Genomic DNA, 21816 nt, shown 5'->3' on the forward strand with positions numbered 1-21816 from the left:
GACTAGAAGAGAGTATGCAGGGAGAACTATGGTACAATGGTGTGGTCAATTATATATATATATATATATATATATATATATATATATATATATATATCCCCCAAAATGTGGGCAACAACAACAACAAATGGGATTACATCAAAATAAAAAACTTCTTCACAGAAATGGAAACAAGTAAAAGAGTGAAAAGACAACAGAAAATATTGGGGGCAAATATTTGCAAACCTTATATCTGATAAGGGGTTAATATCCAATAGACATAATGAACTCAAACAACTGTATATAAAGAAAACAATAATAATATGATTAAAACTTGGGCAAGGGACCTGAACAGATACTTCCCAAAAGAAAATATAAAAATAGCCAAGAAAGATATGAAAAACTAATGCTGAACTTCACAAGTAACTAGAGAAATGAAAATCTAAACCACAACGAGTTATCACCTCATACCTATTGGAATGGTTGTTATTAAAAAGACAAAGTGTTGAAGAGGATACGGAGAAAAGGAAACGTTGGTACAGGGAATATAAACTAGTATGGCTGTTTAGAACATAGTACAGAGTTTCCTCAAAAATCTAAATTGGTGCTACCATAGGATCCAGCAAACCTGCTATATCCAAAGGAATTGAATTCTGTAAGTCAAACCGACACCTGCACTTGTTGTGCGCTTACTGCATAGTTACTCACAATAGCCAAGTTATAGAATCAACCCAAGTGTCCATCAACAGATGAATGAATAAAAAAATCATGAAACAGTAAACACATTGAAACACTATTCAGTCTTAAAAATGAAATAAATTTTGTCACTTGTATCAACATGCCTGGAATTGAAGAACATTATGCTAAGTGAAATAATTCCGGCCTAGAAAGACAAAGACTGCATGATCTCACATATATGTGGAATCTCAAACAGCCATACTCAAAGCAGAGAGTAGAATGTTGTTGGGGAAATGGAGAGATGATGATCAAAGATCATAAAGCTTCAATGAAACAGGAATAATGAAACACTTTTTATGGCCATATACTGCACAATGTGGCGAATGCGTTAATGTATTGTACACTTTAAAATAACTAACAGTAAATTTCAAATATTTTTACCACAAAACATTTGAGGTAATAAATATATTAATTAGCTTTAGGTAATTATTTCACACTGCTTTTCTAAATAGTAACGTCAATTTCGCTCACCATAAATACATACAACTGTAATTTGTCAGTTTGTAATTCGAGCACGACAGGATTCTCTGATTTTTCGGAAGACAAATACTTATTTCAACTTTGCCCTTTAATAACTAAAAGTAGTTTTTCAGCTGATATAAATTAAAGCACAATTTAAATCAACTAGATTTTTTTCCCTTACATGTACAGAAAACAAAAATAAAAGTATGTGATTGACAGGACATCTCCTAATTTAGCCAAATATCATTTTCTAGCTTCAAATCTTGTCATTGCATGTGTGTAAGTCACTATTCCAAACTAATGTGATTGGCTAATAAACAGTGTCCACTGGGGCCTTCCATGTTTCTGGGGAAATGCTCAGGAAAGTCCATAGTTGAAGACTCAAGACTGACTTAAGTGGCTACATTCTAGGTTCAGAGGAGCGTTGAAGTGGCCTTTAAGAAGAATAGAGACTGCATTTCACCTCTACTTTCACTTCCACTGGTCCCAGAGAAGGGACAGAGCACTGCTGCTCTTCTAGGAACTGAGAGGTCAACCAAACTGATACCCTTTCTGAAGTCAAGAAATGAGCCCCAGAAACTTGCCTGTGGAGTCGGCCTGGTGCCCTCAAGGGCATGCTGAGTCTCCACATCGTGTTTCCTTGGCAGATATCCTGTGGGCTGCAGAAGCAGAGTTTATCTCAGGACTCAGAGAACAGGACGGTGGAAGGAATCTCAGGACAATTGTCTAAAACCCCAAGAGGATTCCCAAGTTCTTCCTTTTCCCTCCCATTCCCACTCCTATAAATTTTAAACATAGCCTTTACCTTCTTGTAACTTAAGAAATTGAAATCCATCAGTCTTACCTTGGATGTGACATAAAATTTCTCCTGACAATGAAGACCAAACCTAAAGATATCTCAATAGCATGGAACATTATCTTTAAAGAACCACTAGTTTGTGAAGGGAAAATAACCAGCACCGCCCCATAATATTGAACATGAGCCCCAAGTGAGTAGAGGCAATTTGCCCTGTACCCCTCCAACCTTTCGCCAGCTAGAACTCCTCGGATTCTCAGGTCCATTTTGCAGATATTGTTGTTTTCTGTTTAACAAACTCACCAATGTAGTGCTGCCTTCCTCTTCTCCCTAGAGGGGCCAGGTGGCAGAGACACCTGTCCACACTCAGAGCCTGCCAGGCTTGGCACTCCCTCCCCACCTCACAGATGGCTGGAAACCTGAGGAGATGCCTCATTTGAGTGCAGCATTTCCCCACTAATATGAATATTTTTCCCTCTGTGAGAGACAAGATTTTCTCGTTACTGATCCCCCCAAATCATTCCACATGGGCAATTTGAGCAGTCTCAAAACTTTGTCTTTTCCACAGCATTTTTTTTAGCTTTAATGAAAATGTACTTTAAATTTAAAACCTTGTTTTTGAAGAGTTGCCACTAACTTTGATGTTTCATTAAAAATAAGATCTTCCTGTTCTCTCCCAAAAGATCATGCTTCTAAGTGTCTAGAGAGCTTAGAGGACATGTGCCTTCCACCTGCCTAAACAGCAGAGATGAAATCAAAAACAGATTTTTCTATAGCATATAATAAAGATTACTTAAAAGGGAAACTAGCAGACTTTTCTACTAATTGGTGCTATGATCTTTTGAAACTACCTTATATTTATGCATTTTCTAAGGAGAAAACCTGAAAGATTATGTTATGTCAGGACATCAAAATTCTTTTTCAGGAAGCAAGGTCTACTTTCTTTAGAAGTGAATTTCTAGTGGACTTTAGCTGACTTGATAGAGGAGAGATGCTCTACTGTCCAAAAGAAGAAAGACAACTGGAAAGAGACCTACTCATCATAAGAATGAATAAAATTCTAACTCTTAGATACTATTTCTGTTTCACAGAAATGTGAGTACAAACCATGACTAAAGGGGAGTAGTTGACTTGATCATTTGAAAATAGGAGAAAATATATGTGGCTTCCAGCCATAAGCTAAAGTATCAAAGACAAGATAGGCCAGTTCTTATGAAAGGTCCTATAAGGTATTATATCTGAACAGTTGGGAATTTCACGTCTTGAACATCAGATGATACAGAACTATTTCAGGATCTATAAATACCTTAATAAATCTATCATTTAACTTTTATAATTAGAATATATATATGTGTACGTGTGTGTGTGTGTGTGTGTGTGTGTGTGTGTGTGTTGCAGATTTCAAAAAAGCTGGAAAACAAAACCAACCAAACACAAAAGGAATACTCTAAAACTGCAGATAATTCCTCACCCTGTGATAGCATGGAAATTAGTATTACAGTATCCCCTGAGCTCTCCAAGTCTGAATGTGTGGGGGTGGGGTGGCATCAGGACACTGTGCCATCTGCTTCTCTTACGACATCCCAAGCGCAGCCCTATCTGGTTTAGCACAGCAAAGTCATGAGATTCGGATTGCCTTGTCAAATTTATCTTTAACCACTTTGGAGATAAAGAGAGGTAAAAATGTTATCTCACCATATTCTATGATGAGAAAAACACTTCAGAATAAAGTCATTTTCCTCCATAATTTATTATGAGATGAAATCAAACCTAGAGGGAATATCTACAGATACTATAGTCAAAGAATAACTGGTAGTAACTTGCATCATGGTCCATAGATCCTTCAGCCATGTTAGTTGGAATGATTCTTTTCCACCATATTGTAAGAGAGAGTTTCCAGTAATGGAATTTTCAAACTGAAAAAGACACTATGTTCATTTTTATTATTGAAATAATCTTAGTCAGTGGGAAATTTCCTTCAAAGCCTTACGTCTAATATGGAAACACGTGTGGTGTGTATGTGTGTGGGTACACCAAACCTACAAGTAATGGTATGAAATGCTTGCCATTATTAAAGAAAAAAAAATAGTGAGGCATTTTGTCTATTTCCTCATTATGAGGACATAAGGACAATGCATCTGCACATCTAGTCATGTCTTCTCTTTTTTTTTTACCACATCCTGTCAAAGGCAAAGAACAGGTGAAATTGGGGTATGTAGCTTTGCAAAATGCCACCTTCTCATGGTCAGATAATGTGGTGGTTGAGGCTATATTCTCTTGAGCCTGTCTAAATTAAATTTTCAACTACATCACTTTCCAGTACATAAGGTAGGCAAATTATTTATCCTTTTTGAGCCTCAGTGGCTCCATCTAAAAATGGTGATCACAAGAGTATGGGCCTCATGGTGTCTTTGTTGTGATTACACTCAGTCCTTACCAAAAGAGAGCATGCTATCTGCTGAACTACCTTAAGAATTAACAATGGAGGTGTAATGAATATTGATGGATCATGCTTTTCCTCAGGAGCAATCAGTGGCCGAGTGGGAGAAGGTCAGGAGGAACCTGAATGTAACTCTCAATCTTATCACATCAGTGGTTAGAATTTGCCTACTTTGAGTTTGCATCAAGTCGTTTTATGGATGTGAACTCATCATCAGACAAAGATTTCAAGAGAGCAAGGCACTTGGTAAATATAATAAGGAGAACTTGATTCAACTGGTGTCTTCTCATTCTTTATCCCACCCATTTCTCCATTATTTTTCCTACATTAGAATTTCTATCCAGCCACCTTCCATGGTTCCCCATTGACTTGATAAAATCCAGAGGCCCAAACTTGGTGTTCATGGCCCTCTGAAATCTGACTCTAACATGTTCTTAGACAACATCCATCACCCTGTCCATCCATAGCTCATCACCAAACAGTCAAACAGAACTCTTTTCATTCATCTCAAATACCTCTTGCTTCCCCACTCCAGAGTTCTGCTCATGCCCTTTTCTCTGCCTGGGTGAACATATGACTAGTTTATTGGGATCTGGCTCCCATGTTAACTCTCTCATGAGGGTAGTCATCCTTTATCTTATAAACTTTTAGCCCAATTTATTGTTTGTCCAACAGCTTCCAAATTTTTAACTGGAGACCCAGTAAAAAGTACATTTTGCATTGGCACACATTTCATGCAGAGTTACACGCATGCACATCCTTGCACACACACACACACAAAAAAAACTCATGAAATGATACCTTGGTTGTTCAAAATACCACTCTAAAACTGTATCTGTTGGCAAAAAATACACTAGGAAAGAATTCAAGGGGAAAAAAAAAGAAGTTTCATTTCAAAAATTTAAAAAGACAGCTCACAAAACAGGGAGACATATCCTTTGGTACAAAATGAAAAGATAATCTGAAGGAACGAAGGGGTGGCTTTCTTATATAAAGAAAATTTTCCCAACCAGGTTTCCATTCTTGGTACTCCTATGTAAATGAAGGAGGTAAATTTGTGGGAAGCGCTCAGTCTTGGTTGATTGGTTGAGAATAACAGTTCATTGGTCAGGTCAGGATAGTGGAATGAGACTTTCTGGTCACTGTTTACCTTGGCAGTTAAAACAAGAACATTGCCAGCAAGGGACTCAACGTTTAGTTTGTGGTTCTTCCTAGAACAGAGAGTAGATGTGATACACCACACACACACACACACACACACACACACACACACACACACACACCTCAGTGACTATCAGGCTCTGTTCTAAATTTAGGCTCAATAACCACTTGGGACCCTGCTTGAAAATTAAGCTTTTTAAAAATTTCATCTCTCTTTACTTTGTCATTTGGCAACATTTCTGACTGCATTCCCTTAAAGAGATTTAATTGCCCTTAATTATATCATCACCTGCAGCTTAAAAAACATTAATCTATACAACCATACAGGATGCCCTACATTATTTGTTTTGCATGGCCATTATGTTCCCCCACTAGATGAAAGCTACTCAGGCTGATACTGAGTGGTACATCTTAGAGTCTTTTACTGTGTCTAATCACGATTCTCATATAAGTCTTGGTCCAACATGTATTGTGGAAGAGAGAAAAGTAAAGAAAAAGAGAGGGTAGGAAGGAAGAAGGAAGGAAACAAACAAGAAAGAAAGGAAGGATCCATCTTTGAAGATACTATTTCCAGGGATTAAGATTGTTACTCTTGAATAGGCAGAATCAATATTATCCACATGGCCATACTACCAAACGTTCTATACAGATTTAATGCAATTCCCATAAAGATTCCAATGATGTTCTTCACAGAAATAGAAAAAGCAATCATGAAGTTCATTTGGAAAAATAAATGACCCAGAATAGCCAAAGCAATCCTCAGCAAGAAAAGTAATTCAGAAAGCAACACAATACTATAACTTAAATTATACTATAGAGCATAGCAAAAAACAAAAACAGCAATGGTACTGGCACCAAAACAGACACAAAGACCACCGGAACAGAATAGAAGACAGAGACATACCCACACAAATTCGGTTATCTCATCATAGACAAAGAAACCATAAACATGTATTGGAAAAAAGATAGGTTCTTCAACAAATGTTGCTGGGAAAACTAGAAATCCATACGTAATCAAATGAAATTGAACCCCTATATCTCACCCTGGACAAAACTCAACTCGGATCAAGGACCTAGGCATTAGACCATACACCCTACCCTTACTAGGAAAAAAAGTAGGCCCAACTTTTCAACATGTCAGCTTAGGAACCGAATCCCTCAAAAAGACTCCCAAAGCACAAGATGTAAAATCAATAATCAATAAATGGGATGGTATCAAACTGAAAATATTCACAGCAAAGGAAACAATAACATGTACAGAGATCCTATAGAATGGGAGAAAGTCTTCACCATCAGTACCTCAGACAAGTCATTAATTTCCAGGATATACAAAGAACTTTAGAAAAATAAATAACCAAGTCAATTTACGGGCAAAGGAACTGAACAACCACTTCACAAAAGAAGAAATAAAAATAGTCAAAAATATATGAAAAAAATGTTCAACATCTATAGTAATTAGAGACATGCAAATTAAAACTACACTGAGAATCCATCTCATTCCAGTCAGAATGGCAATTATAAAGAATACAAGTAACAATAAATGTTGGTGAGGATGTGGGGAAAAAGGTACTCTCATACATTGTTGGTGGGACTGAAAATTGGTGCAACCACTCTGGAAAGATTCCTTAGAAAACTTGGAATGGAATGGAAACACCATTTGATCCAGTTTTCCCACTCCTTGGTCTATACACAAAGGACTTTAAAACAGCTTATATCAAAATATCAAAGTGATGCAGAGACATTAGTGTTCATAGCAGCTCAACTCACAATAGCCAATCTATGGAAACAACCCAGGTGTCCTTCAAAGGACAAATGGATAAATAAAATGTGGTACATATACACAATGGAATATTACTTAGCTATAAAGAACAAAATTATGGCATTTGCTGGTAAATGAATGGAACTGGAGAATATCATGCTAAGTAAAATAAGCCAATCCCCAAAAAACCAAAGGCCTAATGTTCTCTCTGATTTGTGGATGCTAACCCAAAACAAGAAAGGTTGGGGAAGGGAATAATAGAAATACATTGGATGAGACAAAGGGGACTAAAGGGAAAGGAGCAGGGAGGGGAATAGTAAAGACAGTAAAATTAATCCACTATAAAAAAACAAGGTAATGTTTTAATGTCTCTTGTGCATACAGAATATAAAATATAGCATATGTTAAAATCACAACATAATTTTTTTTAATTCACTGGGGCAATTTATTTTTTTTCTTTTTTGAATACACGATCAGTGTAACTCCACATCATGTACAACCACAAGAGTGGGGTTTTAAATAGATTAAATTATATTCTCTATTGAAGGGCATCTAGGTTGGCTCCACATTCTAGCTATTGTGAATTGTGCTGCTATAAACATTGATGTGACTGTGCCCCTGTAGTATGCTCTTCTTAGGTCTTTTGGGTATAGTCCAAGAAGGGGAATAGCTGGGTCAAATGGTGGTTCCATTCCCAGCTTTCCAAGGAATCTCCATACTGTTTTCCATATTGGCTGCACCAATTTGCAGTCCCACCAGCAATGTATGAGTGTACCTTTTCCCCCGCATCCTCACCAGTACTTATTGTTGTTTGACTTCATAATGGCTGCCATTCTTATTGGAGTGAGATGATATCTTAGAGTAGTTTTAATTTGCATTTCTCTGATTGCTAGAGATGGTGAGCATTTTTTCATGTATTTGTTGATTGATTGTATATCCTCTTCTGAGAAGTTTCTGTTCAAATCCTTGGCCCATCTATTGAAGGGCATCTAGGTAGAACCAACCTAGATGCCCTTCAATAGATGAATGGATTAAAACAATGCGGCATATATACACAATGGAATATTACTCAGCACTAAAAAATAATAGAATCATGGCATTTGCAGGCAAATGGATGGCATTAGGGCAGATTATGCTAAGTGAAGTTATCCAATCCCTAAAAAACAAATGCCGAATGTCTTCTCTGATATAAGGGGGGTGACTCAAAATGGGACAGGAAGGAAGAGCATGAGAAGAAGACTATCACTAAATAGGGAAGAGAGGTGGGAGGGAAAAAGAGGGAGAAGGGGGTTGCACAGAAGATGGGAGGAGAACCTCATTGTTATACAGAATACATATATGATGTAATGAGAAAAAGAAAAAAACAAAGTGTGTCACATTAGATTGGATAGAAAGGATGGGAGAGGAGGGGAGGAGTAGGGAGGATAGGAAGGTCAGCAGAATAGAATAGACAATATGATTGATGTATGTACATTCCATGTATGTATTATATATCAAAATGCATTCTACTGTCATGTATGACTAAAAAAATAAATAAAAATTTGAAAAAAGAAGTAACCAAAAATATTATATTCTCTATGTATAATCTGCCAAAATACATTCTACTGTCAAGTATAACTAAAAATAACAGATAAAAAAATTTAAAAAAAGATTGTTACTCTTTGGAAGTCAAAAGAGGGTATCCTTCAAGCCATTATATAAATTTTCCAGTCTAAGTGGTACGCTTCTTAGAATAATTTTATCAACTTTAGTAAATAGTTAGAAAGCAGTGTTACAACATGGAATTTAGGACTAAAGGAAAGAGCTAGAACAAAATGGCTAGTAAAGAACAGATAAGGGTGTATGGGCTGTGTGGCAGCTCCCTGCCGAATACAGGTGGTATGGAGGGCAAGATCCAGGGTGTGAAGTATATTTCCTTCCATTAGATGAAAAAAGAGCTTTTAACTTCATCTTCATAAAACCTGTGAAAATGCAGCTCTATCTTCTCTGTACATGCTGAACACATCTCCACGTGCCAACTATATCTAGCAATTTCTGTTTACTGTGTCTATAAACAAAGTCAGGGCTAAGAGCTAACACTTCCAAGTACCTTCAGGCTATGAAATGAAACAGAAAACACACCTTATCTCATGACATCTGAGACACTACCTTTCATTGACATTCCACATATTGATTTTTCTCAGATTCAAAGATGAAAGTTTTAACTCTAATTTAAATTTGAGAACTAATTAATGACATATATTCACTGTTATGAACTGAAGTAGTTTGATGGGACTAGGAACATAAACATTTATTATTCAACTAACATTCTATGCTATTCTATACTTTTATAACACACATATGTATATAGACCAGGATATTACATGGAAAGCAATGCCTTCCATAGATTTTTTCAAATCTCAAGACATCTGTGCATTTTAATCTGTAACATAATAGTGACTGTCCAGAGATAAGACCAATAATGTCCAGGATTAAACAATCAATATAAATGATAACTACAACAATTTTATATGAAGCAAGTCTTTTGACAGAACACTGAGAGTTTCATTCTACATATTTCAATTTAAGACAATAATTATGAAGTGGTGATATTGCCAACTCCAGCTGTTACAGAAAATCAGTTTCTTTATATAGTTTAGGAATTGTTATTAAAAAGAAATACATAACATGGATTACAATTTATTGCCTTCTTTCCATGCCTCTGGCTGCACATTTGAAATTTAGAGAAATAAACAACTTGAAAACGCACATTTATGGAGGCTCCATCCCTTAAATTTAGATGTTATAATTATTAAATTTCTTTAGATTAATAAGTTGATTGCCTTTCTTTGGAACTTATCTCCCTCCTTATATATACTTTTACATTTATACTCTGTATAAATCTACATTTCTACATACATACATACATACATATGTACATAAATATGTGTGTATAGATTATATATGTGTATGCATGTGTGTGTGTATATATATATGTATATACATATATATATATATATATATATATATATATATAAAGAAAGAGAGGAGAGATAATATATCAAGAGAATATATTAATAGTACATTAAAGTTATTAAAAGGTAAAATGTCAATATCAAAACATTTAGTAAAACATCCACTGCCCAGAGAGTGCCCATTTTATTATTTTATCTATCTGGCAAGATTAGTTTAGTTAGCTTAAAGATAGTGTTAAATTTCAAATTTGCACTTCTATTCTTCATTATTCTCAGATATTATGTAAGATCAGAACCACGTACTGACCCTGCCTATAATACTAAAAAGTCACACCATTGATGTAAATCAGGTACAGTTGAAGAGCAAATACTAACCTCTTCACAACCAGAACATTAGCTCCAAATCCATGTCCTACTAACTGGTTATCAGAGTAGACACTGTTTACTGTACTTAATTTAAATATACTAGTCTGTTGACTGACAAAATAAATGTAAATGTTAATGCAACTACTTTAGCATAATTTACTTTTTTCTAATTGTTTCAGGTGCATCTACTAATACATCATCAACAACAACTTCTCTACCAATCACCACTGTAGTAACAACAATCTCAACGTTATCAACAACTACTGATATATTATTCCATAAAACAACTCCTAAAGGTAAGATTAACTCTTAGTGGAATTTAGTTAATATTAGAATATTTATAATTTAACCAAAAAAATAATTTAGGATCTAATATCTGATTGTTACAAATATCTATGCTGTTTCACTATTTTGAAGTTATTGTGTTATTTTGGCTTTTTTAATGAATCCTAAGATCACAGTGGACTTCTGTGCAGACATTCTTTTAGATAATTCCTGTTTGAGAATGGTCCTTTTGTGAATGTTACAAACAAAATTTTGCTTTTAGAAAAGAAAAAAAATATCTAAGCCATAAAAATATGTTTCTAATATTTCAGTTCTCCACTTATGCAGCATAGCCAATAAGATGGAACTATATTAATAACAGATCAATTTTGTGTGTTGTACCGTGCTGATAATAGATTTAATTTGTAGGTCTCAGTAGCAATGTCATAATTATTTTTACTGCACTTAGTGACAACAGCTATCCCAAATTTTTGGCTAGATTAAAGGAGATTACAATATCATCCATAAAAATTTGTAAAGCAATTAGACGCATTCAATAAATAACCCAAGGCATTGTCAAACCAAATGAATACTGTATTGTCCACCCTGCCATGAACAAAAAAAAAAAAATGAGGTATATTCAGGTTCAGTAATAAATGAAGGGAATAAAAAGTAGAATTGTTAGTTGATTGCTTAGATGCAAAAACTCCTGTGAGAATAGTAAGGTCACAGAAAGACTAAAAATATAAAATGCCCTGAATAAATGAAATTCCTGCCTCTGTTTTCCTCACCTCTTCATTACCCCTTATTTTTTTTATTCTAAGGTCAAACTCAAATCTATGCAGACCACTGAAGGCTAGTTCACTGAGCTGAATAGGGTGGTGATTCTCAGATGTAAAGGATGTGATGATCAAAGTCCACTATTTCTGCAATGTTTGATTCTAAGATGAAATCCAAACCTCCTAGAACTTCTCTATAAGGCAGGAGAAAATATTGCACAATAGGGGTGGCATGGGGATTTTGTTACCAGAAAATCATACAACATCTATTTCCAACCAAGGGAAACTCCAAATGACACAACTACAAGCCATGCCCTGCAGGCTCCTAGCCAACTCCTGCACACTGCGTTTTTTAATTTGATTTTTTAATTTATTTTTTAAATACACAACAGCAGTGGAATGCATTACAATCCTTATTACACATATACAGCATAATTTTTCATATCTCTGTATATAAAGTATGTTCATGCCAAATTATAAAAATTTTCTAGTCCTGTGTTCCCGGTTTTCAAGCACAGGCATTCTAGCACTTTTACAAAATATAACTGTTTGCTTGTTTTCTTCTGTGAGTTGCCAGCTGAGTCCATGGCATAAAATTGGCCCTAATTGGGTAAAAATATGTTATTTTGCGACTAATAATATCCCCCATAAGTAATAGTTCAAAGAAGGTGAATACTGTTGTTGCATGCAGATTCCAAAATTTGAAGTTCCACAATTTTTATACTTGGAACTTGTGCTTTCTAGATTGGTGGATTCCTAGCCCTGACTGTGAGGCTCGGTAGTGAATATTAACATCCAAATAATAACACAAACCTTGAATATTATGTTAAAAAGACCATGCAAGGGCAGAGATGGTAGTTCAATGAAGCAGTTCAGGCAGAATGGTAATTCGTGATACCAGAACTCAAAACTATCACTAATTGCCAACAACATGATTCTATTCTTAGAGGATCCAAAAAATTACACCAGAAAACTTCTAGAACTAATAAATGAATTCAGCAAAGTAGCAGGAATGCATCTTGACTTCCCGACTTGGAAGTGTTATCTCATATCTTTTCATGTCAGGGCATAAGTGAGAACATGCTTCTGGTAACTTTCCCATTGGTGGTTTCTGTACTGGACGCTGAAACACTCTTCTATGAAGCAACTGATAAGAGCACTTGAACTTATCTGTACAACACACACACACACACACACACACACACACACACACACTCACACGCATATTCACTCACTCATAATTCCTTTATTTTTTGATACATTCTATGATTTTTACTACTCAGTTGACAGAAATTATACTTCAGTTGGTAATCTTCAAAAGTTCTTCAGATGAATTTTAAATTTTTCACATTCAGTTGCAAAATCTTAATAGATCAGAAATATTTTACTTTTATTAATTTTTGTTTAAAAATGTTTAAATACACTAAACACCTCAAATTAATATCTTTGTAGGTTTTACCACATTTGCTTCAGTTTTATTTTTGTTTCTCCTTTCTTCCTTCTTTCTTTTCTTTCCATTCTTTAATTTGACTACTAAAGTATTTGGAAGGGAATCCAGACTTCTTGCCATAGTTCCTTTAACACACTAAATATGAATCTCAAAAAAAATATGAACCATTTGATCCCAAGTGACAACGCCATTATCAATCCCCAAAATTAACAATTATACCTTAGATCATCTAATACCCATTTAGAGAAGTTTTAATGGTTATAACCTGGTAACATGAATTTTTTTGCACCAGTGAAAAAGAGCTGAAGGGAGGAAAGTAGCTCCATCCTGGGATCACTAGTGAGACCAGCTGAGAAAGTGAGGAGGCAGGGAAAGGAAGCAAGAGGGGGCAGCTGGGGTCCACCACTGGTTGGACCCAGTAGGAGAAACAAAGTCTGGTCTGGTGGCAGGGCTGAGTGGAGCCATCAGACAGCACGGGGAGAGGGGAAACGTGGTGCTTAGAAGAGGACAGGGGACCAACACTGGAGAAGGAAGCCAGAAAGGAACAGTTTGGGTCTGGACTGCTTGATCACTGACCGTGAATTAAGGGTAGAGGTGAGTTGAACGATATATAGTGGATGTAGCCCATGCTCTTAAACGTTGTGCAATTAATACACAGTAATGAAGAATTTTCCTTAAATTTTCATGTTCTAAGCAGTGTGTCAGTATATTTGGCTTCCAATTTCAGGTTGATAAAGGGTTTAAATTTCAAGGAGTTTTATACATTTTCCTATCCTTCAAAATAACCATTTTAAAAACACATAATAATACCCCAAAGTTGTTCCTATGGTAAAGCATTTCCTTATTCTCCTTCCTCATGGCCAACATGGTCCTCTTAGCTACAACAAATTATTTCCAAAAAAAAAGGAAGAAAAAAATATATATATAAGTATATATTATATATATTTATATATGATATATATGCCATATATATATTTATGTATATGTATATGTATGTGTGTATATATATATATATATATATATATATATATGCCAAAGCTGTTTTATTTTCATTTTTTAAGCTTCTCAATCAGATTTTCTTTGTTTAAAATTAAAAGTACTAATAGTACTTATGTTTATCTACAGCACATAAATATTCTTTCTCTGGCCAATGACAAAAAAAAAATCTATCATCAGAAAAGTTAAAAAAAAAAAGTGAAACTTAGAGGAGAATTTTTCTTGTAGCCAAATAGTCACAGTATCATAACTGATTGATAGAGCTTTGCCGGGAGCAGGTTTTGCTTTCAGAGACTATCCAATTAAAGAGCTGGAACTTGACTTCTTCCTAGATGTATATGGAGTACAATGCATATTTTATGCAAAGACCAAATGGCCAGAGTTAAAAAACAGAATTTGGCAGACACTGCATATCACCACCATAAAGTGAACTCCTAGTGTACAAAAACAGGTTTGAAATTTTGTGCCTAAACTGTGACTGTTAGATTGATTTAAAAACATTTAGTATTCAAACATTTTTAACAAGTTGAATGATATTTCAGGAATAAAAATTTCTCAGCACTGATGCTAGATATTTCTAATTCTAAATGGGCACTCAAATTTAAGGTCACCAGAGAAGTAATTTGGGGCCATCTATTTTACATAAAGTGTTGGGTGTGGTGATGTTTAAGTGGCATTTCCTCTGTGTAGAAAACAAATACATCAAACACTAAGGAACAGACTTAAAAAGCATTTTTCTTGTATGAATAGTTGGGATTACAAGGAGTTTGTTTTTAAAAAGCATTTTTTAAAAATAGTTGGGACTACAATGGGTTTGGGGACCTCATTTCCCCGCCCCCCATATTCTTTCTCCTTTTATCCATTCTTTCTATTGTTACAGTTTTATTTGAAAATGAACTACTTGAGATATTTTTATACATGATTCTCTGCTTTCTCCTCTTCACAGAATTTTAAAGTGGTAAAGTTGACATTTTACTGTAAGTTTATCTTCACAAAATATAAATGTTTACAAATTCGATATTTTATTGAAGTACTTGTGACCTGAGCTGAATTTAACCCAGCTCTCAAAGGTTATTTTGGGAAATGCTATAAATGTTAGTTTACAAAACAAGTTTACAAGTAGATTTATGAGATTCTAATGACTTAATCTAAACACTATTGACTTAAAATAACATAATGTCCCTAAAAATATATGGTTATAGTACTTGCTCAATATTTATATTAACTTCAGTCTATTTCTCTGATTAACTTCCTGAAAGTACTTAATCATTACTTTGAACATAAAGTTAAAAGAAATCACTTATCTTTAGTGTTTTAGGCAGCTTTTTTGTGGCTGTGACCAAAAGACCTGACAGGAACAATTTTAGAGGAGAAAAAGTTGATTTAAGGGCTCATGGGTTCAGAGGTCTCAGTCCATAGATGGCGGACTCCATTCCTGGGGCCTGAAGTGAGGCAGAACATCATGGAGGAAGTGTTTGGCAGAGGAAAGCAGCTAGGAGCATGGTAACAGGAAGTTGAAAGAGAGCTCTGCTCAGCCAGGACAAAAATATAAACCCTAAGGCATAACCCCAGGGACCTATATCCTTCAGTCACACCCTACCCGCCTATGGTTACTGCAAAATTAATCCTTACCAAGAAATAATTCACTTATTAGGTTAAACCTCTTACAACTCCATCATTTTGTCTCTGAATCTCTTGCATTGTCTTACACAATGAGCTTTTGGGGGATACCTGATCTAAACCATAACAATTAAGTTACTGTAACATTTTACTTACAATAATAATCTGCATTATACATCAGAATTTTAACAGATGTAGCACATCGGGAGAATTTCACTATAACATATATGCAAAATGCTTACTTATATCCATAAATTAGCAATAACTAAGATAGTTTCACTGTTCTCACCAAACACACACAAAAATAGCTAAATATATGAAGTGATATATATGTTAGTTAGCTTTATTGTGGTAATAATTTTACAGAGCATGTATATATATAAAACATCACATTATACATTTTAAATATGTATGATTTTTATTTCTCAATTGTACCTCAATAAAGCTGGAAAAGTAACTTGTGTTTATATTATAAATTGTTACACTGATTATATATAATGATCAGCAACATAATCACAGGATCCCTGTTGACATAGTTTATTTATATTCATTATTATCATTATGTGTGTCCTACTGTATTAGTAAAAGACAATAGAAAGGTAATTTTTAAAATTTGATTCTTCCTGCTGTTGGTACAAGAAAACCCAAGAGTAGGGATGAAATGAAAACAAATCCAGCTGTGGCTAATGGGGACACTTTATTTACATAGTTACACCTTATTTTGAAGATGCTGACATCATATGAATGGACAATGCAAAATCTCAAACATAGCTTTTAGAAATAAGGTTTCCTTTGTTGGTTTCTTTTCTTAAACTATAACCACATAAGATTCTAAGATTTTTAGAAGGTCCTAAATACTTAGGTGCTCTCCACTTTCCAATATAATTCACAAATCTGCCTGTGATTTCCATTGCTCAAATAATCTGTACTCCCTAATAACCACAAGAACAGAGAAGTGAACAGTGGACCAAGCCTCCCCGACCTACCTTAAAGTTTGTCCACAGCAATCCTCCACAATTTGTATCTTCCTTGGTATCCTCTAGTCAATTTACCTTTGAAACTCCCTGCTGGACTAGGATTTCAAAGCATTAGATTAACTGTGCAGTACTTATATTCTTCCTCCAAATATGGCATTGATAAATATAAGAACCAGGATTGTAGCTGTTATGGTGAATACGGAACCATTGCTCTAACTACAAAAGGGCATTAAGGAAGAAGAGACTGTTACTACAGTGTGTATCATACTGAGGAGTTAACTACTTAAGGCAAGTCTGAATATTTGCTAACACTCATGTCTTCAGTGTACCCCTTTATTTGAAATAACATTACTAAATGCTAGGAATTATTTTGATATTATTTAGATTAAAAAGATAGCAAGAGGGCTGGGGTTGTGGCTCAGTAGAGCTCATGTGAGGCATTGGGTTTGATCCTCAGCACCACGTAAAAATAAATAAATAAAATAAAGGTATTAAAAAAGATACTAAGAGTTGAATACCATACCCCCAAGAGTCTAGGAGGGGGCCTAGCACAGAACAGGTATTCAAAGAACATCATGAACAAATTAATTACAGGAGCTTGCAAGTTACTTTATACCTATGCTCATCTGGAATTTTCATTAACATAACTAAATTAACAAAATGGAATGTAATTCTGAAAAACAAATCATAATATTCCCAGATTCTGTTGGCCAGGTCATTTTTTTCCCCACAGAGAAAAATAAAATGATTTTAAATTACTAGATTTTATAGTTCTTGCAATATATTTTCATATATTTAGTGATACCAAAGAAAAAACCTGTCAGGGAAATTTGCTGTTTAGATCTGTCATGCAAGGTGTGTGTGTGTGTGTGTATGTGTGTGTGTGTAAAATCAGACCTCTCAAGCATTCAATACTTAACAATCCTCTTTGGACAAAAGGAGATGGAAAATGGAAAAATTAAAGGTAGACAAAGGCTTACCCTATTCCAGTTTACCTCCAAATTTGATTTACTTTTACTTATGGCTTGACAGGTGAAATGAGATTGTGATTAATAATAATGTCATCTACCTTATCAAACTAGGAGCGATCAACAATGAATTATTAAATACATCTCTGATGGCAGCAACTGTTGCTTCATCAACATCAGTTAAAAATGAAGGTGAGTAATGATTAATTTTTCCACCATTTATGTATACACACACACACACACACACACATACACACACGCACATATATATAATTCGCATAACTGTCACCTTTTCAAAGTATAAAATTCAGTGGATTCTGGTATACTGATAAGAGTGTGCTTTCTTCAAATCTATGAGCATGGAATGGCTTCTCATTTCTCTAAGTCTTTCTTTCAGTGATATTTGTAGTTCTTAGCATAAAAGATTTGAACTTCTTTTGTTCAACTTATTCCTTATATTTTAGTCAATGTTTTGCTTGTGTAAATTATTTTGCTTAATTTTAATTTTGGATTTTCCTTAACTACTCTATACAAATAGGTAATTCTTATACATTAATGTGTTTTGATACTTCATTGAACTTATTTGTTTCCAGTTTGTGTCAGGGGATGTGCCTGTGCACATGTGTATTCCTTAGGATTTTCTATATGATACAATATGATGTCATCTGATAATATTATGTAGTTTTATTTCTTTCCAGTGGAGGTGCTTTTTATTTTATTTAATTGCCTACTTGTGCTGACTGGAACCTACAGTTTGATGTTGAATAGAAATAGTTAAAGCAGATCTTTGTCGTTTTCCTAATTTTAAGGGAAAGAAAGTTGTCAGCATTACACCAATAAATATGGTGGTGGTTAAGGGTTTTTCATAGATATCCTTTATCAGGATGAGGAAGTTATCTCCAATTCCTAGTTTATTGAGTGTTTTATCATGAAAACGTATTAGTTTTTTAAAATGCCTTTTCTAGGTATATTGAGGTTTCAGTGTATTGAAATTATAAGGTGATTTTGATTCTATATTTTGTTAACATGGCATATAACATTGCTTTTTGTATGTTGAACCAACCTTGCATTCCTCATAGTGATCATAGTATATAATTCTTTTCACATCATGCTAGATTGGTATCATTTTCTTAAAGATTTTTTGTGTTCTATATTCATAACAGATCTGAATTTTCTTTTCTTTGTAATTTTCTTGTGACTCTTTGGTTTTGATAGCAGGGTAATACTAGCCTCCTAGAATGAATAGGAAGGTATTCCCTCCTCTACCAAGTTTTGAAAGAGTTTGTGATTTTCTTCATCTTACTTTGTGTGTGGATGGGCAAGGTTACCATTTTAGAATACTCACTATTAAATCAGGTTACCACTGTCCAAGTTTTTTAATCAGCCTAAACAGTTCTACATAAAATCTTATTTTAAATGCCAATATTTCAAACAAAAGTTGAACTACTTTGGGCAAAGCAGTGTAGAAGTGGGAGTATTTGAAGTGGCAAGGTGGACTTCTAACCATTTTTCTCTTTTTCTACCAAAGGTAGCTCTTAAAACTTCCCCACTTAACCTAGAATAAACAGGGCTTCATAAATACGATTAAAATTATCAAAATAAAATATATTTAAATTCTACTCCGAGTAAAACAAGAAATGAATGTGCATTATACAACTAGAAAACAAAGCACTCTTTTTCAACCACCACCTGACCTGAGTGTAAACTCATTGGTAACCAATGAGAAACAACACTTTTCAAAAGAAACATTGCAGAAGTTTTATAGGTCCCCAGAAGCACTACTGGTTATCCCTACTTAAGAACTCGTGGGTAAATAGGATCAAGGTACCTGAGAAATAAGGGGGAAAAAACCTATTAATATTTGATCTGACTCTAAGAAACACTATTAAAATAGACTTTAAGGAAGAGATAAGTCAACATCTATGTGGGGATGAAGTCTCTAAGGAAGAGCAGAGGGATTTTTGAAAATATCTCACATTCTAAATCCCTCTGAGGCCGCCAAACTATTCCAACTCATTTGATTTCTGGGGTTTATAAACAGGGGGCCACTCTATGCAGATATACCTTTATTCCTGGCCTGAGATCTGTCCCAAAGTTCTGTAAGAACCTACACTGCTAAGCAGAGTTAGAAAATGGATAAATCTGTTTTAAATCTAATTGCACAATCAGCCTAGCCCTAAACAATAGAAGGTTCTCAGAGATCTGCTCCATGAGATACTAGCATCTTTTGGGTCTTGCAAGAGTGAAACCATTGCTACACCTGCAGTTCAGGGGTCCTTAAGGACTCCCTTATCCAACATCTAAGTAATATAAAAATAAAAAGGAAATACAAAACTTACATAGAAATAAAGCTCTCTCTCCTTTTTTTTCCTCTCCAATTAAAGGTTCAAATCCTACCCACCTTACATTCTTCTACTACTATTCTTTTGTTCTTTTCAGAATCCTTGGGACTCCATTATAGCATGGTTCCTCTTCCCTAGAAGCAACATACTGGAAGAAATGACATTTAAGTTCTTTTTAGATGGTTAGGGCATTGCTTTGCACTGCTTTGCATCATCCCACACCCCCTTTGGACTTAACATTGAAATTTATTTACAATCTGGAATATTTCAACCCAAGGAGAAAGATCATAAGAATCTGAGCAAAATCCTCAAGTCTTTGCCAATGCTTAGAAGCATCTTCTTGGGGCCATTGGTATGGGCATTTAGGCTCCTTGCAGTATTACTATGAGGGGCTCTTTAATATTATCCCAGAAATTACTGAAATGAAGCAAGACATTGATTATGTTTATTCTACCTTTTCATGAGTACAGAATTTATATGGAGCACTCTCTGTAAACAGTCTTTGAAAACAGAGGTACTGAGGTACTAGGTCTGCATTAGAACAAGATATATTCCATGCTTGTATAATGGTGTCTAAATAGACTCGGCTGTCATGTAAAACCAAAAAGAACCAAATTTTAAAAAGAAAATAAAGATACTTGAGCAATTATTTTACTACTTAGTACTTGCCCAATATCATATATCTTAAAGAATTAGCTGTCCTAAATAACAAAATCCATTAATTTTTTTAATTTATAAATCCCTAAATCAATTTGACTATGCAAACAACTTTTAAAAATATATTGTGTATACTTAACACAACCAACATGGTATTGTATGAAATATAGAATAAAATGATTACTATCTATAGTGAAGCAAATTAACATATCCATTTTCTCACAGGAAAAATGGGTAAAAACTACTCATTTAACATAAATCCCTAATTCAATGCAACTCTATTAACTGTAGTTCTCATGGTGTACATTGGATCTCTATATATCTGCAATTTTGTATGCTCTGATCTACATCTCCTATTCCTCATCTCATCCTTGTAACTATTGTTTTATTCTTTGTGTATTTGATGTGTTTTTAAAAATTTTACATGGAAGTGAGATTATGTAGTATTTGTCTGGCTTATTTCATTTAGCTCAATGCCCTTCAGGTTCAACCATGTCCTTTTTAAGCACTAAAGTGGATTTTTCATTGTGTATACATACCAGTTTCTTTGTCCATTCTTCCATAGATGGAAACTTGGATTGCTTATGTATTGGTTATTGTGAATAATGCTTCATTGCATGCAAGAGTATATAGATGTACAAATTGATTATTTCATTTCTTTGGGGTATGTTATCTTGCAGTAATGAAGACTAAACCCAAGTTTTGGCAGCTGTTAGACAAGCATTGTATCACTGAGTTACAACCCCAGTCTTATTTTTAATTTATTTAGAAACCTCCAGACAGTTTCCCATAAAGGCTGCACAATCTACATGCCCAATAGTATACAAGTGTTCTCTTTTGTCCACATCCTCACACCAACATCTCTTGACTTTTTGATAATAACCATCCTAATACATATGAGCTGACATCTACTAGTGGTTTTTACATAGCATTTCCCTGATAATTAATGATGATGAGCACCTTTTCATGTGTCTATTGGCTATCCATAAGTGTTCTTTTAAAGAATATTCATTTATGTCCTTTAGCCATTTTCTAATTGAGATGTTTTTCTGCTGTGTAGTTGCATGAGCTTATATAAGCATTGGATAATATGAGATATCCAATTGAA

General features: G+C 34.6%; 1 protein-coding gene across 1 annotated transcript in view; it reads left to right on the forward strand.

Moving 5' to 3' along the window:
• Positions 1 to 21816, forward strand: part of Emcn (endomucin) — a 108134-nt gene that overhangs the window by 24319 nt on the left and 61999 nt on the right. Inside the window, exons 2-3 of the mRNA XM_076864739.2 lie at positions 10835 to 10951; positions 17824 to 17901. Coding sequence (XP_076720854.1) covers positions 10835 to 10951; positions 17824 to 17901 — 195 coding nt within the window. The remainder of the gene's footprint in view (positions 1 to 10834; positions 10952 to 17823; positions 17902 to 21816) is intronic.

Source organism: Callospermophilus lateralis, chromosome 8, assembly GCF_048772815.1.
Source record: "Callospermophilus lateralis isolate mCalLat2 chromosome 8, mCalLat2.hap1, whole genome shotgun sequence".
Lineage (NCBI taxonomy): Eukaryota > Metazoa > Chordata > Mammalia > Rodentia > Sciuridae > Callospermophilus > Callospermophilus lateralis.